Source organism: Lissotriton vulgaris, chromosome 9, assembly GCF_964263255.1.
Source record: "Lissotriton vulgaris chromosome 9, aLisVul1.2, whole genome shotgun sequence".
Classification (NCBI taxonomy): Eukaryota; Metazoa; Chordata; class Amphibia; order Caudata; family Salamandridae; genus Lissotriton; species Lissotriton vulgaris.
In genome coordinates, this window is record NC_141697.1 from 693,525,662 (window position 1) to 693,548,363 (window position 22,702).

Genomic DNA, 22,702 nt, shown 5'->3' on the forward strand with positions numbered 1-22,702 from the left:
AGTGGATAGGCGTCTGCGCCTTTGCCGGCTTTGGTGTAGGTTTCGGCACCACATCCTTCGGTGCGGGAGCCACAGAGTCCTTCTGAATCCGCTGCAGGGATTCCATGACCTTTTTTGTGAAGGCCGGGGAGGGCTGGACCGGCTCGAGCGCTTTCCCCGAGTCCGGCGCCGGGTCGGCGAAAGGCACGGTCTTCGGAGCCGACACATCACCAGTCTTGGCCTTAACGGCCAGAGTCGTCGCAGCCAGAGCTTCGGCGCCGTCCTGACGCTTCTTCGGAGCCTTCTTTGGGTCATCGACCTCGACCACCTTCGGCGCCGACGCGGCCGCGTCGGTCGTCTTCGCCTTCGGCTTCGACACCGGGGTCTTAGGGTCGGCCATCTTGGCGCGGCTCTTGCTGTCGGCCATTTTGAGTGTCTTAGACGTTGAGGCCTCTGGAGCCTTCTGTCCCACTAGTGCGACTTTCACTTTCGGTTTCGAAACCGTCGGTGTGGACCCCGATGGTTTCACTTTCGTTTTCTTCAACGGGAGTGGCACATCAGAAATGTCCGTGGCCGGGCCCGGAGGCGAGGCCGTGGGACGATTAACGAGGTCTTGGGTAAGGCCCGAAGGCGATCCCTCGACCCGGGCCGTATAGTTGGGGTTGACCCCTGAGTCAGTTTGAGGATGCTCCTCCTCTGAGCTATCCTCCACGGTGGCAATGGCCCCATCGTCGTCCCCTACCTTACCGACGACCTCGTCAAACTCCTCGTCTCCCGCGTCGTAGTTCTCTTCTTCCGACGCCGGGCTAGAGTCCGAAACTTGAAAGACATTGTCGTCTCCAACGTCTTCTTCGAAGATGTGAGAGTCTTCTTACACCTGAACTTTGAGCAGGCCATACACCTGGCCTCATCATGGTCCGGCGACAGACATTTGTTGCACACTGGGTTCACGTCGAGGTGTGAGTACTTTGAGGTGCACACCGGGCACCTTTTAAACGGAGTTCGTTCCATGTCTGGAGCGTCGTGTAGGCCCGACCGCGCCGACAGCACGCGGAAGGGCAGCAAGAGTTCGGAGCTGAAGAATAGATAAACCCGAACGAAACATGATACCGACGCCAAACCTAAAGACCTTTTGGTCTCAAGTTAGGAAAGTTAACAACTATCGATTCCGACAGAGGGAACCGAAACACATCCGAACCCAATGGCGGAAAAAAACAATCTGGGGATGGAGGCGATGCCCATGCGCACTGTAGTCCAGGGGAGGAGCCACCTATCTCGTGATACTTCGAAGACTCTTCCAGGACAACAATGTGCAATCATCCGGACCCAACACTAGGCGGCGATCTATGCACAGATATGAATTCAGGAGCCCACATGCCTCGAACATGCTGGCACTAACCATTCCCTTGTCAGATTGCTGCTGCTGCAGCTGAAGATGACCAATCTCCTCGTGGCCGTATTCTCCCTCTGAGTCAGTGTCCTGGCATTTGACAAAAAGCTGGGAGGGACTATTGGCATAGCTGTAAGTATCCTGTTCATCCTCCTCTGACTCTTCCTCTTGAAGGAGCATGGTTAGCAACAGGGGAGACACACTCCTCGGAGAAGTCATTTCTGGCGTGATCCGCGTCACAGAAATGGTAATCCTCTTTTCTGTGGATAATATTGGTGGTTCCGTCGTCGACGGTTGTATCCCCGTCGTCGAGATTGGCGTCTCAGACGTCGTCGACTATGAAACTGTCGACACGCCAGCCGTTGTATTTGTCACCATAGTAGTCGTCGACGCCCTCGTCGACGAGACCGTAGTCGTCGACATCGTCGTCATCGTCGCCGTCATCATCATCATCGACGTCGGCACCATCGTCGGCGGCACCATCGTAGCCTTCGTCGTCGACGGTACCTTCGTCGTCGACGGGACCTTCGTCGTCGGCGGCACTTTCGTCGTCGACGGCACCTTCGTCGTCGACGGCACCTTAGTCGTCGACGGCACCTTCGTCGACTCCTTCGTCGACACCTTCGTCGTAGACGTCTTTGGTTTCTCCGTCGACGGAGAGGACCCCGCCGTCGACGGTAGCATCGTAGACGAACCCCCTGTCGACGGTGTCTTCGACGACGTCGAAACGGATTTCGGTGTCTTCGTCGACAGCCCTTCCGCCGTCGACGTCTTCGTCGTCGAGGATTTTGAACTCCTCTCAGATATCTGGGATGAAGGTGTTTTGAAGGCTGTGGCAGTCTTCTCACCTGTAGAAGGCGTAGAAGGTCCATCCCTCTCCTTTACACTTTTGTGAGGAGATTTGCTGGGACCTGGGCTCTCAGACTCACTGGGGGTCTTTTTTGTGGCCTTTGAAGATCTTCCCAAAGAAGGAGAAGGGGAACCCCTACCCCTCTTCACTGACCTTCTCGTAGAGGACATCGACCCTGCATCCCCACTGTCACTTGAGGCAGTCTCATTCCTGGATTTAAGCTTTTGAAGCCATGTCAGGAGCCTACCCTCACGGTCCTGGAGGGTTTTGGTGGAAAAGGTGCGACAGATCTTACAGTCAGCAGCCTGGTGGTCAGGATAGAGGCAATATATGCAGTCCTTATGCTTATCCTCCACAAAAAGCCTTTTCTTGCCACAGGTGGAACAAGGCTTGAAAAGGGCTTTTTTCTTCTTAATCGCCAACATCCTGGAAGGCAGCAACAATCCTGAAGTGAATCTGAAAGATTCTGAAGAAAAAACCTGAAGAAAATCCTGTAGTAAATCCTTTTGAAGAGTAGAAGTTGAGCAGAGCTCAAAGGAGACTCCCTAAGCACAACGTGCGGTAGAAAATCTGAGGCTCTGAGGTTCCTTCAGGAAGGTTCTAAGTGGTGAGGCACTTCTGATTGGCTGATGCCAAAGTTTGGTCTCTTTTATATAAAGAGGGTGATATGCTACAAAAGGGAATGAGGCCTAGGCCTTTTTCCATTGTCTTTTGTACCTACAGCTATGGTATTTTTGTTACCGAGACTCCCATTCCGACGACGGGGAATGATACAAAGCATGGGAATCTATGAAAGTTCCAATACTGGGGTAAGGAAGGAATGCTTTCAGTGCAAGACAGATCGCCTGGACTCCGCCGGAGACCACAGGCCTCTGAACTCCACCTCTCCCATGTCGCAGCCCCTTGGCAGAAGTGACGCATCTGTCACCACTGTGTAGTCTGGTTGGGGAAGGGAGAGGGATTGGCTGTTGACCATATCCTGGTTCGTTAGCCACCACTGCAATTGGTGTGCAGTGCCTTCCGAGATCTGGACGACAGCAGAAAGATTCCCCCGATGCTGCGCCCACTGGAACTTCAGGTCCCACTGCAGAGCCCGCATATGCCACCTGGCTTGATCCACTAGCAGGATGCAGGAGGCCATGAGGCCCAGCAGCCTCAGAGTCATTCTCACCGAAATACGGGATAGAGGGAGAAACATATGCATCATAGCTCGAATATCCCAGACTCGCTGCTCAGGAGGATAAGCCCAAAACTGGGCTGTATCCGGAACTGCTCCAATAAAAAGGAGCTTCTGAGAGGGAATCAGATGTGACTTCTCTAAGTTTATAGTGAACCGCAGCGAATGCAGGAGGTCTGCCATAGTCTGGAGGTGGGAGATAACAGTCTGAGGTGAGCCCGCCTGCAATAACCAGTTGTCAAGATAGGGGAAGACTGGAACCCCTGAGCTGCGCAGATGAGCTTTGACCACCGCCATCATTTTCGTGAACCCCCGAGGGGCGCTGGTAAGGCCAAAGGGGAGCACGATGAACTGAAAATGCTCATGGCCTACCGTGAATCGCAGGTAGCGCCTGTGGGCAGGCAGGACAGGGATGTGGAATAAGCATCCTGCAAGTCCAACGCTACCATCCAGTCTCAAGGGTCAAGGGCAGACAGGACCCGAGCTAATGTCAACATTTTGAACTTCTCCTTCCGAAGGAAGCGGTTGATGTCCCTGAGATCCAAGATAGGATGCAGGCCTTTGTCCTTCTTGGGCACCAGGAAGTAGTGGGATTAACAACCACAACCTACTTTTGGGACAGGAACTCGCTTGATAGCTCCCTTGGCCAAGAGCCGTAACCTCCTGACGGAGAAGGGCCAAGTGATCCTCCGACATGCGATGGAGTTTTGGTGGCATGGAGGGAGGGATAGTCTCGAAGGGGAGGGATTAGCCCCTTCGGACTATCTGCAAAACCCACCGGTTCGACGTGATGTTGTGCCACTGAGGGAGGTGATGGTGGAGCCTGCCGTCCACTGCCAACTGGTGGCCCTGAAATGTCGGACTAGGAAGGCTTAGAAGCTGCTGCAGAGAAGGCACTGGTGGACTTGCCTGCCCCCTGGCCCCCAGACCTATGGCGTTGGGTCCCACGTACCCGGCCCGCAGAGGCTGGGTAGCTTGCCCCGGCCTGCGGCCCTGGGTTGAACGTGGTGGGGCAACCCTTCCTTAGTCTCGAAAGGGGCGAAAGGCAGACTGCACAGGATGAGAGGTGGCAGTGAGGCCCAAGGATCTGGCGTAGCTCTAGAATCCTTGAAGAGCTCGAGCGCATGGTCCGCCTGATCACCAAACAGACGACGGCCATCAAAAGACATGTCCAAGAGTCAATTGGACATCCTCAGAAAAGCCAGTGGATCTCAGCCAGGCGTAGCATCTTATGGCTACTGACGTAGAAATCGTTCTACCCAGCGAGTCGGCGGTGTCCAGCCCACAGCGGATGGTGAACTTAGCTGAATCTCTCCCCTCTGCAACTGCACGGGAGAGTGTGACCTGGGCCTCCTCCAGGGGCACTGTGGCAGTACCTGCGCAACTGTATCCCACACAGAGTGGGTGTTACGGCCCAAGAGGCACGCGGTGTTCACCGGCCGCAGTCCTATTCTGGTGGAAGAAAACATCTTCTTTCCAAGGTGGTCAAGCTTCTTGGATTCCCTATCTGGGGGAGCAGAAGGGAAGGCGTCTTTGGATGTTGAGGCTTGGACCACCACGCTCTCTGGGTAAGGTGTTGGAAGAGGAAAAGGGGGTCACTCAGGGCTGGGCGGTGGCATCAGGCAATCTTCCTATCCACAGGAGCCCCTGTGCTAGGCCTGGACCAAGTGACTAGAAGGATGGCTGTGAAGGCCACATTGAATGGCAGCAGGGGTTCCGAAGAGGCTGCTGCCGGCTGAGGCACCTCAGTCAGATTAGTCCTGACTGCCACAGTAGGAAGCTCAAGGCCCAAGGCCTCAACTGCCCTACACAACACCACAGCATAGGTCTGGGGAGGTATCTAGACCACTGGCTTCCCCCAACTTCTCTCTCCAGCCCGGCTCCTACAGCTGGTCTGACAAAGGGTCATCAGACCCCTCTCAGTTCTCCTTACCTTCCTCTGGCTGCCACTCGGGACAAAAGGGAACGCCAGGGGAGAACAGTGGTACAAAAGTACCGATCGGAGCAATTACAGGTGTTGGTCAACCCCGGTCCAGTTCTGTGTCCAAGACGAGGGGGACGCCGGGCGGGGACACGACCGGTGTCGGAAGTGTCGGAGGCGTTGTCATAGGAATCGGTGCCAGAGGAGGTGTAGTGAGGTAGACCGGCACCAATCCGGATCTAGGCCTGGATCCCTGGGGGCCCTGCTGTGCCAAGGCCGGAGCGGCCGGCATCAAAGGCATAGAGCCCCCAGCCGAGTCCGCGGGGCCCAAAGGCGCGCCAGTGGAGTCGGGCTGCCCAAAGATGGAGTGGAGGGCTTCGTAAAATGCACAAGGTTGGGCAGGGGACACCCCGGCTCCCGAGAAGGGAGGGAAGCTCGGAGCCGTCCCAGTAGACTCTGCGGGCGGAACCGAAGGACGACGACCTTCTGCGTCCTGTCGGCTGAAGGACTGGGAGAAGGCGAACATTGACGGTGTTCTTCGCCTTCTTCTTGTGCTCTGACTTATCTGAAGACGAAGGCTCGATGAGGAGTGATGGTGGTGACTCCGGGAACGGTCCTGCGACCTCCCTCTCAACCGGGACCTGGAGCGGCGTGGAGCGGACTGCCGGGCCTCCAGAAGCTTTTGGGACTGCTCTCGCCAAGACTTCGGTTCACGGCTTAATAGTCGGAGCACAACTTCGGAACGGACTTCGGATCGTGGTCATGCTTCAGGCACCAAAGACACACGAGGTGCGGATCCTTGACGGACATCAGCTTGTGACAAGAGTCACAAGTCTTGAAGCCGGTCCGCCGATGTGACATCCCTATGTGCAGCAGGAGTCTAACGACTCGAAATAGATGTCGGCAAAAGACGAAAAACACTAGTAAAAAAATGACACAGGGTACGCTCTCTACGGATCTGCGCTGGCTGGCACGGAAAAAGAATGAACTGACGTCAATGCGCAGGTAAGGCGTCTTAGTAGATACCGCAATGTCATTCCGGGGATGACAACGTCAACGATGAACGTGAAGTCGAACCGGCGGCACCTACCGACGCACAAGGGTACTGCTGAAGAAAAAATTCTCCGGATCCAGTCTGACACCCGGGAGTAATTCTAAGGTAAGGAATTTATAACTAACAGTCTCTTTCAGATTTGATATATTATTACCCCACCACTGAAAACCAGAGGAATTTCTTGTGCTCCTGGTGTCTAGAGATATGGAAATATGAATCTTGAAGGTCCAGGGAGATTAAGTAATCTGCTTCCTGGAACATCAGGAGAATGTCTTGAAATGTAACCATGCAAAAATACTTTTTTCAAAAACTAGTTCAGTATTCTGAGGTCTAGTATCAGCCTCCACTGTTCAGTTTATTTCTAAATCAAAAATAATCTAGAGCAGAATTCACAGTCTTTCTGGGATCTCTGGACCATCTCTATTCAACATTCTAAGGAATTAATCTAAATAAAAAAGTGGTGGGGATAGGCAAACTAAAAAAAACATGCATTACATGGTGAGCACTTACAAGGCTGCCAGATGAATTGAACTGCACAGCCCTTCTTACCTTGGTGGGTTTCTTCGAGTCGGTCTGTAGCGGGCTCGGAAGCAGCTGACCCAGTTCTCGAAGAGTAGTAGTCTCATTACTGTGCTTCTCTCTGCGAACGGATGAGAAATGCCTGATTGGAATGTTTATAAGCTAAAACTCTATCTAAGTTTACTGTTTGTATTAAAAATTATATCAGTCTCCAACATACGTTACCTCTTACAAACCCATAAATTATTTGGTTTTAATCTACTCCACAGAGAATACGAACATTTTCATATAAAGTACACATTTTGTAAGTTCCAATAGCCCACAGAGGACATGGAAAAATTAACAACCATGTCATTCAACTGAAGAAGTTACTTTACATGTAGAACAAGTTATTTGCCTCCAGTATCGCCTGATCTGGTAGAGACTATATAGCCACAGATTTCTAGCCTTAGAATTGTCCACAGGCGTCATACTGGATCCGCAATTTTTTGGAGAGTAGTACCTCTGCACGCCCGAAAGCGGCGTTGTTCAGCTCTGCGTGGTTTTATCAGCGGCGTCCGTGCTGTAAGTGACATGCATGGTGCCTATACAGGCGCCACCCCAGTATGCTGACGTCCATTTCTTTTCCCAGCTTTCCACACCAGAAGCGCGGAGCCACGAAGAACACTGATCACTGATGTGTGGAACCAGGACCCTTAACATGTTCAGTGAGTCAGACGTACAGGAGCCATCTGACGCATCAGTGCTCATGTGCGTCGGACAGCTCCAGTGCGTCAGCATACATGGCACTGGAAATCCCTGTGGTGCGGACACTAGAGGGAATTCCTGTCTTCCAAAACAGCCACGGGCGCGCAGCTGTTCTGGGTTTTCAATGAAACGTCATTTCACTGAAAGCGAGAGTGAAATGAGCCGATCAGCTCGTTTCACTTTCACTACCTACGTGCTCATAGTGATATCTCAGCCCCGAGCATATAGGCACACGGAAGACGTATCATTGAAAAGGAGAGAATCTCCGCTTTCCAATGGTACACCTCCCTAGTGAATCCCTGCTTGGGGATCCAGCAGGAGAGCGATCCGCAAGTAGGTATCCCCCACTAGACACCAGGGAGGGGGAGTCTTTCTGCCCCGGGGTAGATGGGGCAAAGGCCCACTGTATGCCTCCCATGGGGGCAGATAGCAAACTAGGCACCAGGATTTTTTTTAAATGTAAATATAGGGGTGGTGGTTGCTCAAATTGGGCATGCCAATGGCCCCACCCCTGAATCAACCGGACAGTCTCCCTCCCCAGGAGCAGATGGGGGATATCACCACACTAGACACCGGAGTTGTATTTAAATTTTTACAAAAAAGAGGGGCGGAGGCAGCTCACAATGGGCAAGACCATGACCCCACCCAAATGTTATTTCAAACAGTCTTTCTTCAACACCAGAGGACAGATGGGGGCAATAGCCGTGGGGGCGGCAATAGCCCCCGAACTGCCCTCCCGGGGGGGAGGGCAAGAGAGCATCCTAGACACCAGGGATTTTTTTATGTAAATTTAGGGGTAGGAGCTGGCCAAAATGTGCATGCTAATGCCCACCACAAAAAAACTGGACAGTCTTTCTGCCCCTCCCCCCACTAGACAACAGTTTTTTTTCTTTTTTTACAAAAAGAAGGGTGGGGGCTGCCCACAATGGGCAAGACCAAGTCCCCACCTAAATAACATTTATAACAGTCTTTCTGCCCCCGGGGTGGTAGATGACGGCACTAGCCCCAATATGTCCCCCGAGAGGGGGGAATAAACCCACTAGGCACCAGGAATTATTTGGTTTGAATATGCAGGGGTGGGGGGACTAGTCAATGAGAATATTTTTTTTAGAAAAGAGGGGTGGGGCTACCCAAAATGGGCATGGCCTTTGCCCCACCCCACATAAGTAGGGACCGAAGTCTTTCTGCCTCCCCCAGGGGGTGGGTAGAAAGCCTACTAAGCACCAAGGACTATTTTATTTCTTAGTATAGGGGTGGGGGCTGCTCTGAATGGGCATGCCAATGTCTCCACCCCCCATAAAAATGGGCACAGTCTCCCTGCCACACCTTGGGGGCAATAGCCCTCGATCTACTTCCCACCCCCACCCCAGGCACGGACCTTTAGAAGGCCTACAAGGCACTGTCCCTAGCTGTGGATTTTGTAATCACCTCGGCACACCTAGCAAACCTGTACATTTTCGAAACCTAGACACCCAGGGTAATCCAGGATAGGGCGACTTGTGTGGCTCTTACCAGATTCTGTTACACAGAATCCTTTGCAAACCTAAAACTGTAAAAAGAAAAACACATTTTCCTCACATTCCTGTGATGCAAACTTCCGAAATCTGTGTGGAGCGACACATTTCCACCCATCAGCATTCCGCCAAGTCTCCCAATAAAAATGGTATCTCACTTGTGTGGTTATGCCTAGTGCCTGCGACGGGAAATGGTCCAAAACATGCTGTGGAGACTTCAAAATTATCTTTCACAATGGTTTTGTGAGAAAGTCACCTGTGGTTTTGGTCCCAGACTTGGTGGGCATCAAGGAAAATCTAACAAACCCAGACATTTCTGAAAACTGGACACCCAGGGGAGTATGGCTTGCGTGGATTTCCGAACCTTTTCCTACCCAGAATCTCCCACAAACCTTAAATTTAGTTAAAACAAATAATCACAATTTCCTCACATTTCTATGTGGGAAAGATGTGGGATCGACAAGTTGACACAATTTTCCTACCAGCCAGCATTCCTCCAGGTCTCCTGTTAAAAATGGTACCTCACTTGTGTGAGTTCCCCAAGTACCCATGACAGGGAAGGGCCCAAAACATATCATGGAGACATCAAAATGATCTATCAAAAACGACCTGGTTTTGCAAGGGTGTCACCTGCGTTTTTGGTACTGGGCTCGGCGGCCAACTAGGGAAATCGACCAAACCCAGACAGTTCCGAAAATTAAACACCCTGGGGAGTCCAGGGAGATTTGGCTTGTGTGGATCCCCTAAAATGTTCCTACCTACAATCCCCTGCAAACCTCAAATATTGCTAAAAAAAAAAAATCACTTTTTTTTTACATTTCTGTCTGGGATCACTGCACTGGCACAAACGTCCTACCACCCAGCGTTCCCCTTGGTCTCCAGAGAAAAATGAGTCCTCAATTGTGTGGGTGTCCAATACTGAGTCAGCCTAACAACGCATATAAAAAAAAAGTAGTGCTTAGAGATTGCGGTGCTATCCCATCAATCCTATGCTTTTGGCCCTTCCCAGTCGCAGACCCTGGCCCACCAACATAAGTGAATGAATGAATGAAGGAAGGAACATTTCTAGAGCTCATGGTTACCCAGTAGCATCCCAGAGCTAAGAAGCCAAGTGCACTAAGAAGAGGTTAATGAAAGAGAAAGGTTTTCAGCGATTTTCTGAACTTGCGATAATCAGATTTGGGGCGTATGCGGAGGGGAATACTGTTCCAGAGTCTAGATGCAATGTATGTGAACAGTCGACCTCCACAACGTGCACGTTTAATTTTAGGGACTAGGATTAAACCTTTATTTCCAGACCAGACTGCTCTGTTGGGTACATAAGGTTGAGTCAGTGACTTGTGAGTAATACACAGAACCTTAAATTGAATTCTTTTTTGGACAGGAAGCCAATGCAAGGTAGCGAGGGCGGGCCTTGCAGAAGAACGTTTAGAGATGTTCAGCAGCATACAGGCCGCACAATTCTGTACTATTTGTGGTTTTTTTTATGGTAGCATATAGCATTGGCGTAATCGAGCCCTGATAGTACGAGGGCCTGCACCAATAGTCGTCTGGCAGCAAACGGGAGTAGGGGTGTAACTTTCTAAACATTCTTAGTAAGCCATAGCAGCTCGCTGCCACTATCCTTGATTGCTCTCTAAAATAGAGGTTGCAATCCATTCAGACTCCTAGACTCTTTACACATTTTTTTGGGACAGGGGGGGACCTAGGCAACTAGGCCATAGGTGATCTAAATAGGGAGGAGCAGACTTCCTTAAAGCAGCAGTTCCGTTAAGTTTAAAAAAAAAGAACCACTCATCCAGTTAAAGACTTTCTGAAGGCAGGTGCACAGATCCGGGTCAGGTTGGTTGGATTGCTTCAAGGAGATGATTAATTGTGTGTCGTCTGCATATGTGACGATCTGTACTCCAAATGGATGTACTGTTTCAGCCAAAGTACTCATTAGACGTTGAACATCGTGGGGCTTAGGGAAGATCCTTGTGGAACCCCACAAGTCAACAGAATATGTTTCCAGGAGCATTCCCCTTCGAAAACTAAATAGACCCTGTTTTGGAGGAAAGACTGTAGCCATTTTACTGCCAGTCAAGTCACTCCGGCCTCCCTCAGTCTTTGTATCATTAGCTGGTGATTAACAGTGTCGAAGGCCGCGCTGAGGTCCAGTAAAATAAGGGCAGCGTAGCCTCCATTGTCAGGGGTCTTCCTGATTTCCTATACTGTAGCTAAGATAGCTGTCTCTGTGCCTTGTTGGGGTCTAAATCCAGTCTGCCTAGGATACAGACGGTTATTATCTTCCAAGAAGGCCGATAAAATCAATTTACTGTATTTCTCTGCTAATTTACTAATTCCTGGCAGTAAGGAAATTGGCCGATAGTTTCCCCAATTCTCTGGATCAAGGTTCGGTTTCTTTAGGAGTGCTTTCATCCTAGCATGTTTCCATTGTGGTGGCACAATCCCAGTTTTAAATGATGTATTAATACAGTCAAGTATAGCTGGTGACACCACCTCCGAAACTTTATGGAGAATGGTAGGGGGTACGGCATCTAAGGGGGAACCCAATTTGAGCTCTTTGAGCAGCATTTGCAGGGTCTTGAGATCCAGAGGATGGAATTCCTCCAACAGAAAGGGGATGTTGGAAGTGATTATATCCATCGATACACGCATTTGAGGAACAGTAATCGGAGGGAAGGAATTGTACATAGTTTGTACCTTTACTGAGAAGAAATCAGCAATTTGATCGTACAGCAATTGAACATTATCTGTGACATTGAGGGGGTAGGGGGTGTAATAAGGGATTTGGCACAATTAAATATCTCACAGTTTGCTGATGACATTTTTCCTTGACAGTAAAGGGCTTGAGTATTTTTAATTTCATTTTTATAGATTTTAATAGCTTCTCTGTATTTGATTTTACTAGCGACGGAGAAGTCCTTCCTCCAACTTCTTTTGTGCCTTTTACATATCTGTTTCAGCTGGCACCATTTTTGGGAATACCAAGGATTTTGTTTTTTTCTCCCACCTTTTCTGAGATTTCCTTCTTAGGGAGAACACAATTAAGTGCAAGTTCAAGCCAGTTATTAAGATAGTCGTTGGCAACAATGGGGTTAGGGTGAGATGGAAAAGTGTCCTTAGGATTGCTAATCAAGGTGTCTCTGGGGAGTTTAGACCATTTGCGAGCCATTTTTGTGGCTCTGACAGTTGGTGGATTGGCATCTGGTAGTGTCCAATTAAAAGGAATTAAGAAGTGGTCTGACCACGGAATAGGAATGGCATCCTCTACCAGAAGGTTGCTTATATTAGAAAAAATAGGGTCCAACAAATGGCCTTTGGTATGGGTGGGACTGTTCGCTTTTAACATGAGTTGGAACATTGCCAATCCATCAGCTAATTCTACTAAAGAGACCGATAAGTTGTCATCAAAATGCAGGTTAAAATCACCCAGGAATGTAAAATTAGGGGAGGCGCTGGCTAAATTTGCTCCCACATCTGGTAAGTCATTTTTAAAAAGCCCAAGAGGGCCTGGAGGGCGGTAAACCAGAATCCCTGAGAAGGTGTACGTGGGAGCTAGATCAATCACAAAGGACATACTTTCACAATCAGGAACAGGGTTTGCGGTTGTTCTGCATATGAAGTTGTCCTTATGAATTATGGCCAGCCTAACTCCACAACCTGTCTTGCGGTCAAGTATATGGATAACGTAGTTTGGGGGCAGACGGGCTTGCCATAGGCGCGCCAGCGGTTAGTCGACTGCGCAGTCGCGCCATGGGCCAATTTATCGAGGCCATTATGACGTGCGTTAGCGTAAAACACTAGACCGCTAACAGTATCTTCTGACCAAATGTCAAGGAGGCTATCCGAGTTGGAAGATAGGAATCGGAGGGGGAACCTTCGCATCTTTGGTATGCCGGAAGGCTCAGAGGAAGTCCACAGCTCGTGTCTCCTTCTTGGAAACATGGGGCCATATGTATCAAGCAAATTCGCATTCGCAAAGGCCGAAATTCGCAGAATTTCGGCGTTTGCAAATGCGAATGTGCTAAATGGTATGTATTAAGCAAAACGTGGTTCAAAATAAGGAATCGCAAAATTAGCGATTCCTTATTTTGTGATTGCATTTAAGGAATCGCAAATTTTGCGATTCCTTAAATGCAATGTAAGAAGCAAAAATAAATAGCAAATTGGCCGTAAGGAATCGCAAATTGCCACCAACTTCTAGTTGGTGGTAAGTTGCGAATTCCTTCCATAAAGGCATGTATGTGCGCCACATTTGCACCCATGCAGATTTCAGGGGTGCAACAGGGTGTCCTTTGGACACCCCTGCACCCTTGAAAATATTCACAATTTGCGATTAGCAAATTGCGAATCGCAAATTTTCCCTTCATTCCTATGGGCCTCCTGGTCCATAGAAATGAATGGGAAATTATTCCTTAATTGCGATTAGCAATTTGCTAATCGCAATTAAGGAATTTTAAGGAATCGCTAAAGAGAAGCGAATTTGTACATACATACCATTTTGCATTTTCTAAATAGCGATTCCTTAAAAATCGCTATTTAGGCATCGCAAAACGGAATGTTGATACATATGGCCCATGGTTTTCGTAAGCAACCAATCTCACTTTTCACCAGCCACTTGAATTCGACAGGGCACACAGGGTTCCCAGCAGGATCAATCCGAATCAAAAAGGTCCCAGGGCCATTGTCTGTAAACCACTAAGTTACCAACATGTGGAACAAATTTTATCCTTTGTTCGCAAAAATAACCACATTCTGTAGAAATCCAGCAAGATCTTTATCTCACAGTATTACAGTAAGGAGACTGTTGATCAAGAAGGCCTTTCTTGCTTTTCGTCCGAAGCTGCGATCGCTGGGCCACCAATTTGGATTCATAGGCCCGGCTAAATTTCGTGTGTTTATTCAAGGAACTCCTCAGATCTTCACAGACCTGCAGAGACTCAAAAGGTTCTTAGGCGACCCGGATGACCCTCCAATGGATACGACAACGCTGGACTCCGCAGCCGCTCCTAAATGAGTATCCTTTCCCTTATACAGTTTCTCAATTGCATGTATCAGCGAGTTCCGTTATGCACCAATTGCCGGTTGTCCGTTAGTCATGCTTCATATACTTGTTGTGATCGTTGCTCTGCTATAAAGTTGTTCTGCCGCAGAACTAAGATCTAAATAAGAGTTGAGATGTGGGGAGAGGTACCCTACCTTACTGCTATCAAGCTGTTCCCGAAAGCGTGCTTTTGATATAAGAACACATCTTAACCTGCTCTTGCACGAAGGTGCAGCCTTCCCAGACAGATGAGCTCACTTAGTACCTCACTTGTAATATGTTATTTCAGTCAAAATGCATTATCTGTTGTTCACACCTTAGTATCCTCTCTGCCTAGTGCTGTTTTCAGAGATGGTCCTATAAAGAACGTGACGAAAACTGCTTAAGAAGGAGCAGAGGCAGGAGCAGCGCTGTGGAGGCAAGATGGCGCCTGAGGGGAAACGGACAGCCCAGCCCTGATCCGAGCTACGCCGCGGCACGTCGGCCCGCAGGGCTCGCCGGCGGGCGGAGTCGAGAGAACGGGAGTCCCGGAGAGGAGAGAGACGGGCGCCCGCTTGGCGCTTCCGCACCCGGTGAGTGCCCGCCTGAGTGGTGTGGAGGATCGGCCCGTCGGGGCCTCTACCTCGGGGCAAGGGAGCCTGGATCTAGGCTCGGTGAGAGGGCCGCGTGGGGGGCGGCGCTTCCCTGGCCCCCTCTCCCCCCCCTCCCCCAGTGATTGTAGCCGGTGGGGCGGCCCGGAGTGTGACAGAGGACCCGTCGCTGTGGGGACGCGGAGGGCTTGCTTGATTAGCGGCCCCTGCCGGAGCGGGACTGCCTTGGACCCTGGGACGCCACGGATAGCTTCTGGATACCGGAGCGGACTTGACCACCCAGGGGCCCCCGCACTACGTCGCAGGTGCCGCCAGATAGGCTCATACTGCACAAGGATCTGACCCCTGATTTCCCCTGTGCGCTGCCCGGTGGTGCCTGATTTTCGAACACTGTGTGCGGGACGGGCACGCCTGAGGGAGTCTTTGGGCCTGGCCCCCCCACCTGCTGTGTAACACACCCTCTTGAACATTTGTACTTGGCACGTGGGAAGCTATGGGGAAAAGGGATCCGCCTGCACGAGCTGCCCGGCAAGAATCCATTGAGACCTATAACATGGCGAAATCGCAGAAAGAGCCACCCCAGAATCCCCCGGAAAAGCACGCTGATATGGCCGCGCTCCTGGAGGCGATTCAGGCCTGTAGAATTGATATCAAAGACTCCAGAGCAGCGCTGGAAACTAAAATAGGCGAAGTGGGATCCGAAGTGCTGCTGTTGCGCCAGGACTTTCGCAACCTCACTGAGAGGGTAACTACAGCGGAATCCAGAATCAGTGAAACAGAAGACTCCATCACCACCCTCCGCAAAGAAATGGCGGAACTGCAGGCGTCACACCGACAATTGCTGTGGAGGGTGGATGACGCCGAAAACCGGGCACGACGGAATAACCTCCGCTTCGTGGGTTTTAGGGAGGGCATTGAACGGACTGACACAGCAGCCTTCCTGCAAGACTGGCTGCGTACCACCTTCCTGCATGCCCAGTTCTCTAACTGTTTTGTCATCAAAAGAGCACACAGGGCACTGTTGGCGAGACCGCCGGAGGGGGCGAGGCCGCAGCCAATCATTGCGCGCTTTCTGAACTACGCAGACAGAGACCTCATTCTCCGTGAAGCCAGGAAGGCGGGTGAGCTGAACTTCGCACATCATGATTTTCCCGGACTATAGTCAGGATGTCCAGAAGCTGAGATGATCGTATGACTCGGTCATGGCGAAACTCCGAGACCTACATATCTCGTATATGCTGCTCTTCCCGGCTAAGCTAAAAGTGATGTTCAAAGGCAAGTCGCATTTCTTCAGCCGCCCGGAAGAGGCCTGGCAATGGCTGGAAGAGAGACCCCTGCTTCGAGAAGCTGAGGAGGAGGGCCGCAGGATCCGAACGGAGCTCGCGGCAGCTATCTTTCGGAGAAACTCACCGAAACCCCCAAGATCCCAAATCCCGCGAATGCGGCGAGGCTCACAACCGTCACCCTATATTAACACCCGTTTGAATGGCCGAGGAATAGTAGACTGCGATGCCTCCTCTGCTACCACAGGAAATCAAGAGACAAGAACCAGAGGTCAAGCTCCTCTGCGCTCCACGGATGAGGGAGAACTGGACAATGGGACACTGTCGGAGGTGGAAGAGGCGACGGACCGCTCAACACATCCGCTGGAGGTGCTGATCTGGGAGATGGAGCAGGGAGCGACTGGTGGAACAGAGGAGCAGGACATTGATACACAAGACTCGCAGTCGTGAAGAGGTTTGGGACCAACATCTGTGTCGGCAGCATGCCGCTGCTGATACCATGCAAGTTGTACTTACTGTTCTTCTTTTCTTTCCATAGACTCAGTTAGGTACTTGAGGGGTGCTGCTGTGGGACATGTGGTCTGGTTTGCTCCAGATACGACAGGACTCGGAGCACAACATACTCACGGAGTTGGCAGCCCTTGTGGAACTCACGTTTGAACCCTGGGGCTAGTTTGATATAAGATCTAGTGGGTGGGCGACAGACCTTTACTGCCTGAAAGTCCTAGTTGTTCATGGTTTCATGGATGGGCGTGATGGGGGGGAAAGGTGGGGAGGGGGGTGGAAGGGGGGGAACAGTTGATACAGTTTTTTGCGGGGAGGGGTCTTGGTTGGGGGGTAGGGGGGATGAGTTGGTTATCTGCAGTCAAGCGTCTGGTATTATGTGCAGTACTTCCGCACCAGGGGCCTCCTGACCCCAACGCCCGGATGGCAAATAGACGGTTGGCATAAGCTATGGATACTGGAAAAATACAGGTCCTGACATGGAACGTGAATGGTCTGGGTAACAAAATAAAACCGGGACTGGTGCGTAACTATCTCAAGAGAATAGGCCCAGATATCGTTTTCTTACAGGAGACTCACCTTAAGGGCACAGCCTGTGCATTCATAGCGAGGGGTAGATATAAAGTGCTGGGACATGCGGGATACACGACTGGCTCCAGGGGGGTAGCGATCCTGGTTAAGAATACTTCCCCATTTCGTATCACCCGTACATGGGGTGACCCACTGGGTACATGTAGGGGTACAGGGGACTTGGCGTAGACGCACCTACACTCTTGTCTCAGTGTATGCGCCTCCAAAGTTGCAGGCAGCGACGTTGAAGAAACTAGCGACCATACTCCTAGACACCTCAGACTCTATTCAGTTAGTGGGTGGACATTTTAATGATGTGATGGATAAGGGTTTGGATAGATCAGGGACGCCCAACACTCGTGGCCTGCGGACTCCCCTCGCTCAAACAATGTCTGAAATAGGCTTGACTGATGTCTGGCGACTGCTACACCCAGACGCTATTGCATACTTCTTCTACTCAGCTGCACACAAGGTGTTCTCTAGGTTGGATTATATATTCATACACAGGCAGGAACTAACCATGGATGGCACGGCAGAATACCTGGCAAGGGGTCTCTCTGACCACTCGCCACTCCTAGTATCGGTGGGCCGCTCTGGGTACAGAGGAGAGACCTCGTGGCGCTGTGGCGCCTTGCCGCCTGGGACCTCACAAATAAAACAGTACTTAAAGGCATTAGAGCGGACGCCCAGGTTTACTTGGCCGATAATGACGGATCGGTGGATTCAGCCGTGACCCTATGGGAAGCGCTGAAGCCAATAATGAGGGACAGAATAAACGGAAGATTAGGGGAGGAGAAGAGGAAACAGCAGGAGGAGGTGGGGAATGTTGAGCGAGATATAGTGGAACTAGAGAGAGCACCTTCGTACTAAAAGCACCACAGCACTGCGTAAACTTCTAGACACCCAGAGGCGATATCGGGAACTAGTCTCAGAGGAGGCAAGAACGCAAAACCTGGCAACACTTCATCGATTGTACGACGTAGGGGATAAGTCGGGCAAACTCCTGGCGTGGCTTAGTCATAAAGAGAGAGCGGCGAGATGGGTGGATGGAGTCATGGACGACAGGGGAAGGATGGTATGCTCAGACCCTCATATTGCAGACACGTACGCGACTTACTATGAACGCTTTAACGAAGCCAGACCATTGGGCACGTGCGAAGACGCCCTTCTCTACTTGTCACGGTTGCTCTACCTGTGGTGGACGCTGTGGCCCTACCGGCACTGGAGGCCGACATCTCCCTGGAGGAGGTGAAAGCCGCCATCTCGGGACTGAAGCCGGGCAATGTTCCAGGGCCGAATGGCTTTCCCCCAGAATTCTTTAAGGTTACGGCTGATATACTAGCCCCCCACCTGAGAAATCTCTTTACGGAGGCCTGTCGGGAAGGAGGCCTACCGGCTGACCTCGCCATGGCGATCATAATCCCTATACATAAGGAGGGCAAAGCACGCGAGGATTGCGCCTCATACCGACCCATTTCCCTGTTAAATACGGAGGTGAAGATCCTCGCTACGGTCTTGGCGCGACGGCTAAGGACAATAATACCTGACCTGATACACCTAGACCAAACTGGCTTCTTGCCGGACCGGGCCACGAAATTCAACCTCAGGCGCACGCATAACTGGTTACAGGAGGTGAGAGATAGGGAACTGCCACACTGGTTCCTTTCCTTAGATGTCGAGAAGGCCTTTGACTCGGTGCATTGGCCGTTTCTAGAGGCCGTGCTGTAAAAATTTGGCCTTGGTCCAAAATTCCGTACGTGGATACGACTTCTATATACCAACCCACGTGCCAGGGTGAGGGTCAATGGTAGGCTCGCTCGCGAAATCAATATCCAAAGAGGCACCCGGCAGGGTTGCCCTCTATCGCCGCTTCTTTTTACATTAACAATTGAAGTGCTGGCGGCCAGGATTAGGCAAAACCACAGGATCTCAGGTTTCCGGGTCGCTGACACGGACAACACGCAGGAAAAATTATCCCTATACGCGGACGATGTACTTTTATACATCACTGACCCGAAGACCACAGTGCCCGAATTGTTCAGAGAGCTGGAACGCTATGGCAGCTACTCCGGTTATGCTATCAACTGGCACAAATCTGTCCTCTTTGACCCCAGAGGAGTTGCGTGCGGGGAGGCGCATCCAGATAAGCTGGTAGTATCTGAGGAAGGCTTTCAATATCTAGGGGTATACATCACGCTAGACAGGCAACTGTCGCGCCGCAAAAATGTAGAGAGAATACTCGTGAACTCCGCATCGGATATGGATCGCTGGCGACAGCTCCCCTTGACACTTCTGGGCAGAGCAGCGATGTATAAAATGATAGTATTACCCAAATACCTTTACGCCTTGCAGAATGAATATTACCTGCTCCCAGACGGCGTACTACGTAAAGTCCATGCAGACCTTCGAGCTTTTATATGGTTGGACAGGCAGCCGAGAGTAGCGTTTACTACCCTCCAGCGCCATCAGTATAGCGGTGGAATCTCGCTCCCCAATCTTGAAGCCTATTACTGGGCGGAACATGTGTCCCCCATTAATGACTGGCTCCATGCCCCGGCGGACCACCCCACGTATGCACTGGAACGTGCCAAGCTATCCACGCATAATCTGCTAACATACTTATATGGCAGATCAGCGACGAAGTCGCTGCTCCTGGCCACGAACACCACACTGCGAGCCTGGAGAATGGCCACAAGACGCACAGGAAGGGATAAACGGCCTACCAGGCAGACTCCGCTCTGGCATTGCAAGTGGCTCCCTGAACTGTATAAACTTACCGGATTTAAGAGATGGGATGATATCGGGATATCCACGATAGGAGATGTGATCGCTAGAGGTGAATTGAAACCCTTCGCGACCTTACAGGCAGAATATGGTCTACATCGAACACAGTTTTATAAATACGCCCAATTGCGACATGCGTGGAGGGCACAGGCCTTGACTTTAGAAGGCCTTCCCGAGTATGCCCTGCTAGAAGGTAGACTACTACAGGAACGGATATCGAATAAGGCTGTATCGCTCACATACAAAACACTTACCAATAACATGCTGGGGGACCTGGCGAATCTTAGAAACAACTGGGAGAAAGATGTAGGCACACTTGAGGATGTCGATTGGGACACAGTTTTAATGCACCCCAGGGAGGTGGCTATTAAATCCCGGCTCTGTCTAATTCAGTACAATGTGCTACACAGAACATACTTAGATAGGGTGAGATTGTTTAAAATGGGGAGAACCTTGGATGCCAAATGTCTGAGATGTCAGTGTGAGGGAGGGGATTTCTTTCATATAATGTGGAAGTGCGATAGAATATAATCCTACTGGTCCCTCATATTTACTGAACTTAAAGATGTCTTGTCTGTGCCGCTTGAACAGGAGCCCAAGCTGGCCGTCCTGGGAATGACTAATGATGTGGATCTGCCACGACCTCTGCTGGTGTTCCTGACCTTGGCGCTGGTAGTGGCAAAACGTGATATTGCAAAGTATTGGGGGGCAGGGAATGTCCCTACTGTGGAAGAGTGGAGGAGAGGGCTGGACCTTTACATGGCAGCGGAGCAGGTGACATATAAAGCGAGAGGTTGTCCGAATAAGTTTAAAAAGGTCTGGTCGAAGTAGAGACACTACCACGGGCTGGATGGAGGGCTGGGAGTAGGGGGCCCATGATCATGCTAATGCTGAAGGGGGGGTCGTGAGGGGGCCGAGGTGAATGTCACAAGTTGAACCTGACATAACAGAAACATATTGATGGACGAGCATTTTTATACTACATGTCTACCTGGCGGGGTGGGTGTTGGGGACTGAAGGAACTTTATGGTGCCACTGCTATGACTGCGCAGTTAAGTTCTGAACAAGAGTTGTTAAGTCGATTTCTGATACATACTATGATGTTTGTTCTAGGGGAGGGGGGGGGAGATAACAGAAAATGCAGTTGCCTAAATGGTTTACATGAGTGCCTCCTCTATTAAGTTGTTGATATGTGGAGAGAATACCACTGATGTTGACAGATTGATTTTTATTGTACGTCCTGGAGAGGATCGGAGGGCTCCATGGTTTTACTCTGAAGTGTACTAATGCTTTTTTGAAACATGTATGTTAATGTGGATCTACTTCCATCTGAGCATCTGCAAAAAAATATTTTTTTTTAAAAATGCACTACTTATGATAACCAATATTCTATGAAGTTTTCATTGTTGACCCAGTTTCCAATTATCACTATGCTTTTGTTTAGTGCCATGGGAGAGACGCTCTTCCCTGCGTCACCATGCCTACTACTTTCATTTGGGGTGGGAAGGGTTGGTTGGGAAGGGAGGGGGGTGGGGGAGGGTTGGGGACGAGGACGGGTTGGGGTAAGAGTTTGGATTTTCTTTTGTTTCTTATATATGTTATTACTTTTTGCTGCATAACAAAGTTTGACTATCCGCATTGTCAGAGTTCGGAAGACATTTTCTACTACAGCACAAGCTATATGGTTTTCATCCGTACTATAACCCAGCTACTACAGGTCCATATTTTGATATTCACATCGTACAATCACCACTGCATTTTAAGACCTATTTATTGCAGGTCATATGGACACTGATTATCTGATTGGTCTTTATCCACCATTATCTCTCTATGTCCCTCCCCACGTTTGACTCATCACTTGGTATAACGAGGGTGGACAACCTGAAATTATTGTCACTTAATGTCAAAGGTCTTAATCAACCGGTTAAACGTCAGAAAATCCTAGACTACCTCCGTAGGCAAAAAGGGGACATTGTCCTTCTACAGGAGACTAAAATTGACACTAAACAATTCAGTACACTTAGGAACAAATTCTATGTCGAAGTGGCAGGATCAGAGGCAATAGGCAAAAAGAATGGCGTCTTAAAACTGATAGCAAAAAAATCAAATGTTGACTTGCTCTCCACCACGGCTGACACTAACGGGAGGTGGGTCACAACCAAGTTACTCAAAGACGATACTGAATTTTATGTTACAAACGTTTATGCTCCTAACACATGTGACTTAGGTTTTTGGTCGGATCTCACTAAGCAAATGGATGCTATTCCTGACTCAGCTGTGCATATTCTCGCAGGTGATTTCAATCTACCCTTTGATCCTACTCTTGATAGGGACTCCAGATGTACCTTCCGTAGCAGTAAGTCCCACAAAGCATTCATTAACCTCTGTACTCGTTTTAACTTAGTGGATACATGGCGGTTACAAAACCCTGATGGGAGAGATTACATTTTACTCGCCCCCACATGACTTGTTTTCCCGTATCGATTACCTATTCATCACTAAAAATGGTATCCCCAGAATAGAGGAGACAACAATAGAGCCAAAGGTCTTATCTGATCACTCGTGCATATCACTATTCATCTCTAATGTGAAGACATCCACCCGCCAATCTATTTGGCGGCTTAATGAAGAAGTACTTGACAAAGAACAACATAGTTCTGCCATTGAATCGGCCATCAAAGAATACCTGGAGCACAATAAAAGAGACACTACTGAACTGACCCGTTGGGAGGCCTTAAAAAGTACTATCAGAGGGGTTATTATCAAAATT

At 50.1% G+C, this 22,702-nt stretch overlaps 1 protein-coding gene across 1 annotated transcript in view; it reads right to left on the reverse strand.

Moving 5' to 3' along the window:
• Positions 1-22,702, reverse strand: part of MEIOSIN (meiosis initiator) — a 2,303,138-nt gene that overhangs the window by 2,199,728 nt on the left and 80,708 nt on the right. The window contains exon 2 of the mRNA XM_086938419.1: positions 6,921-7,011. Coding sequence (XP_086794545.1) covers positions 6,921-7,011 — 91 coding nt within the window. The remainder of the gene's footprint in view (positions 1-6,920; positions 7,012-22,702) is intronic.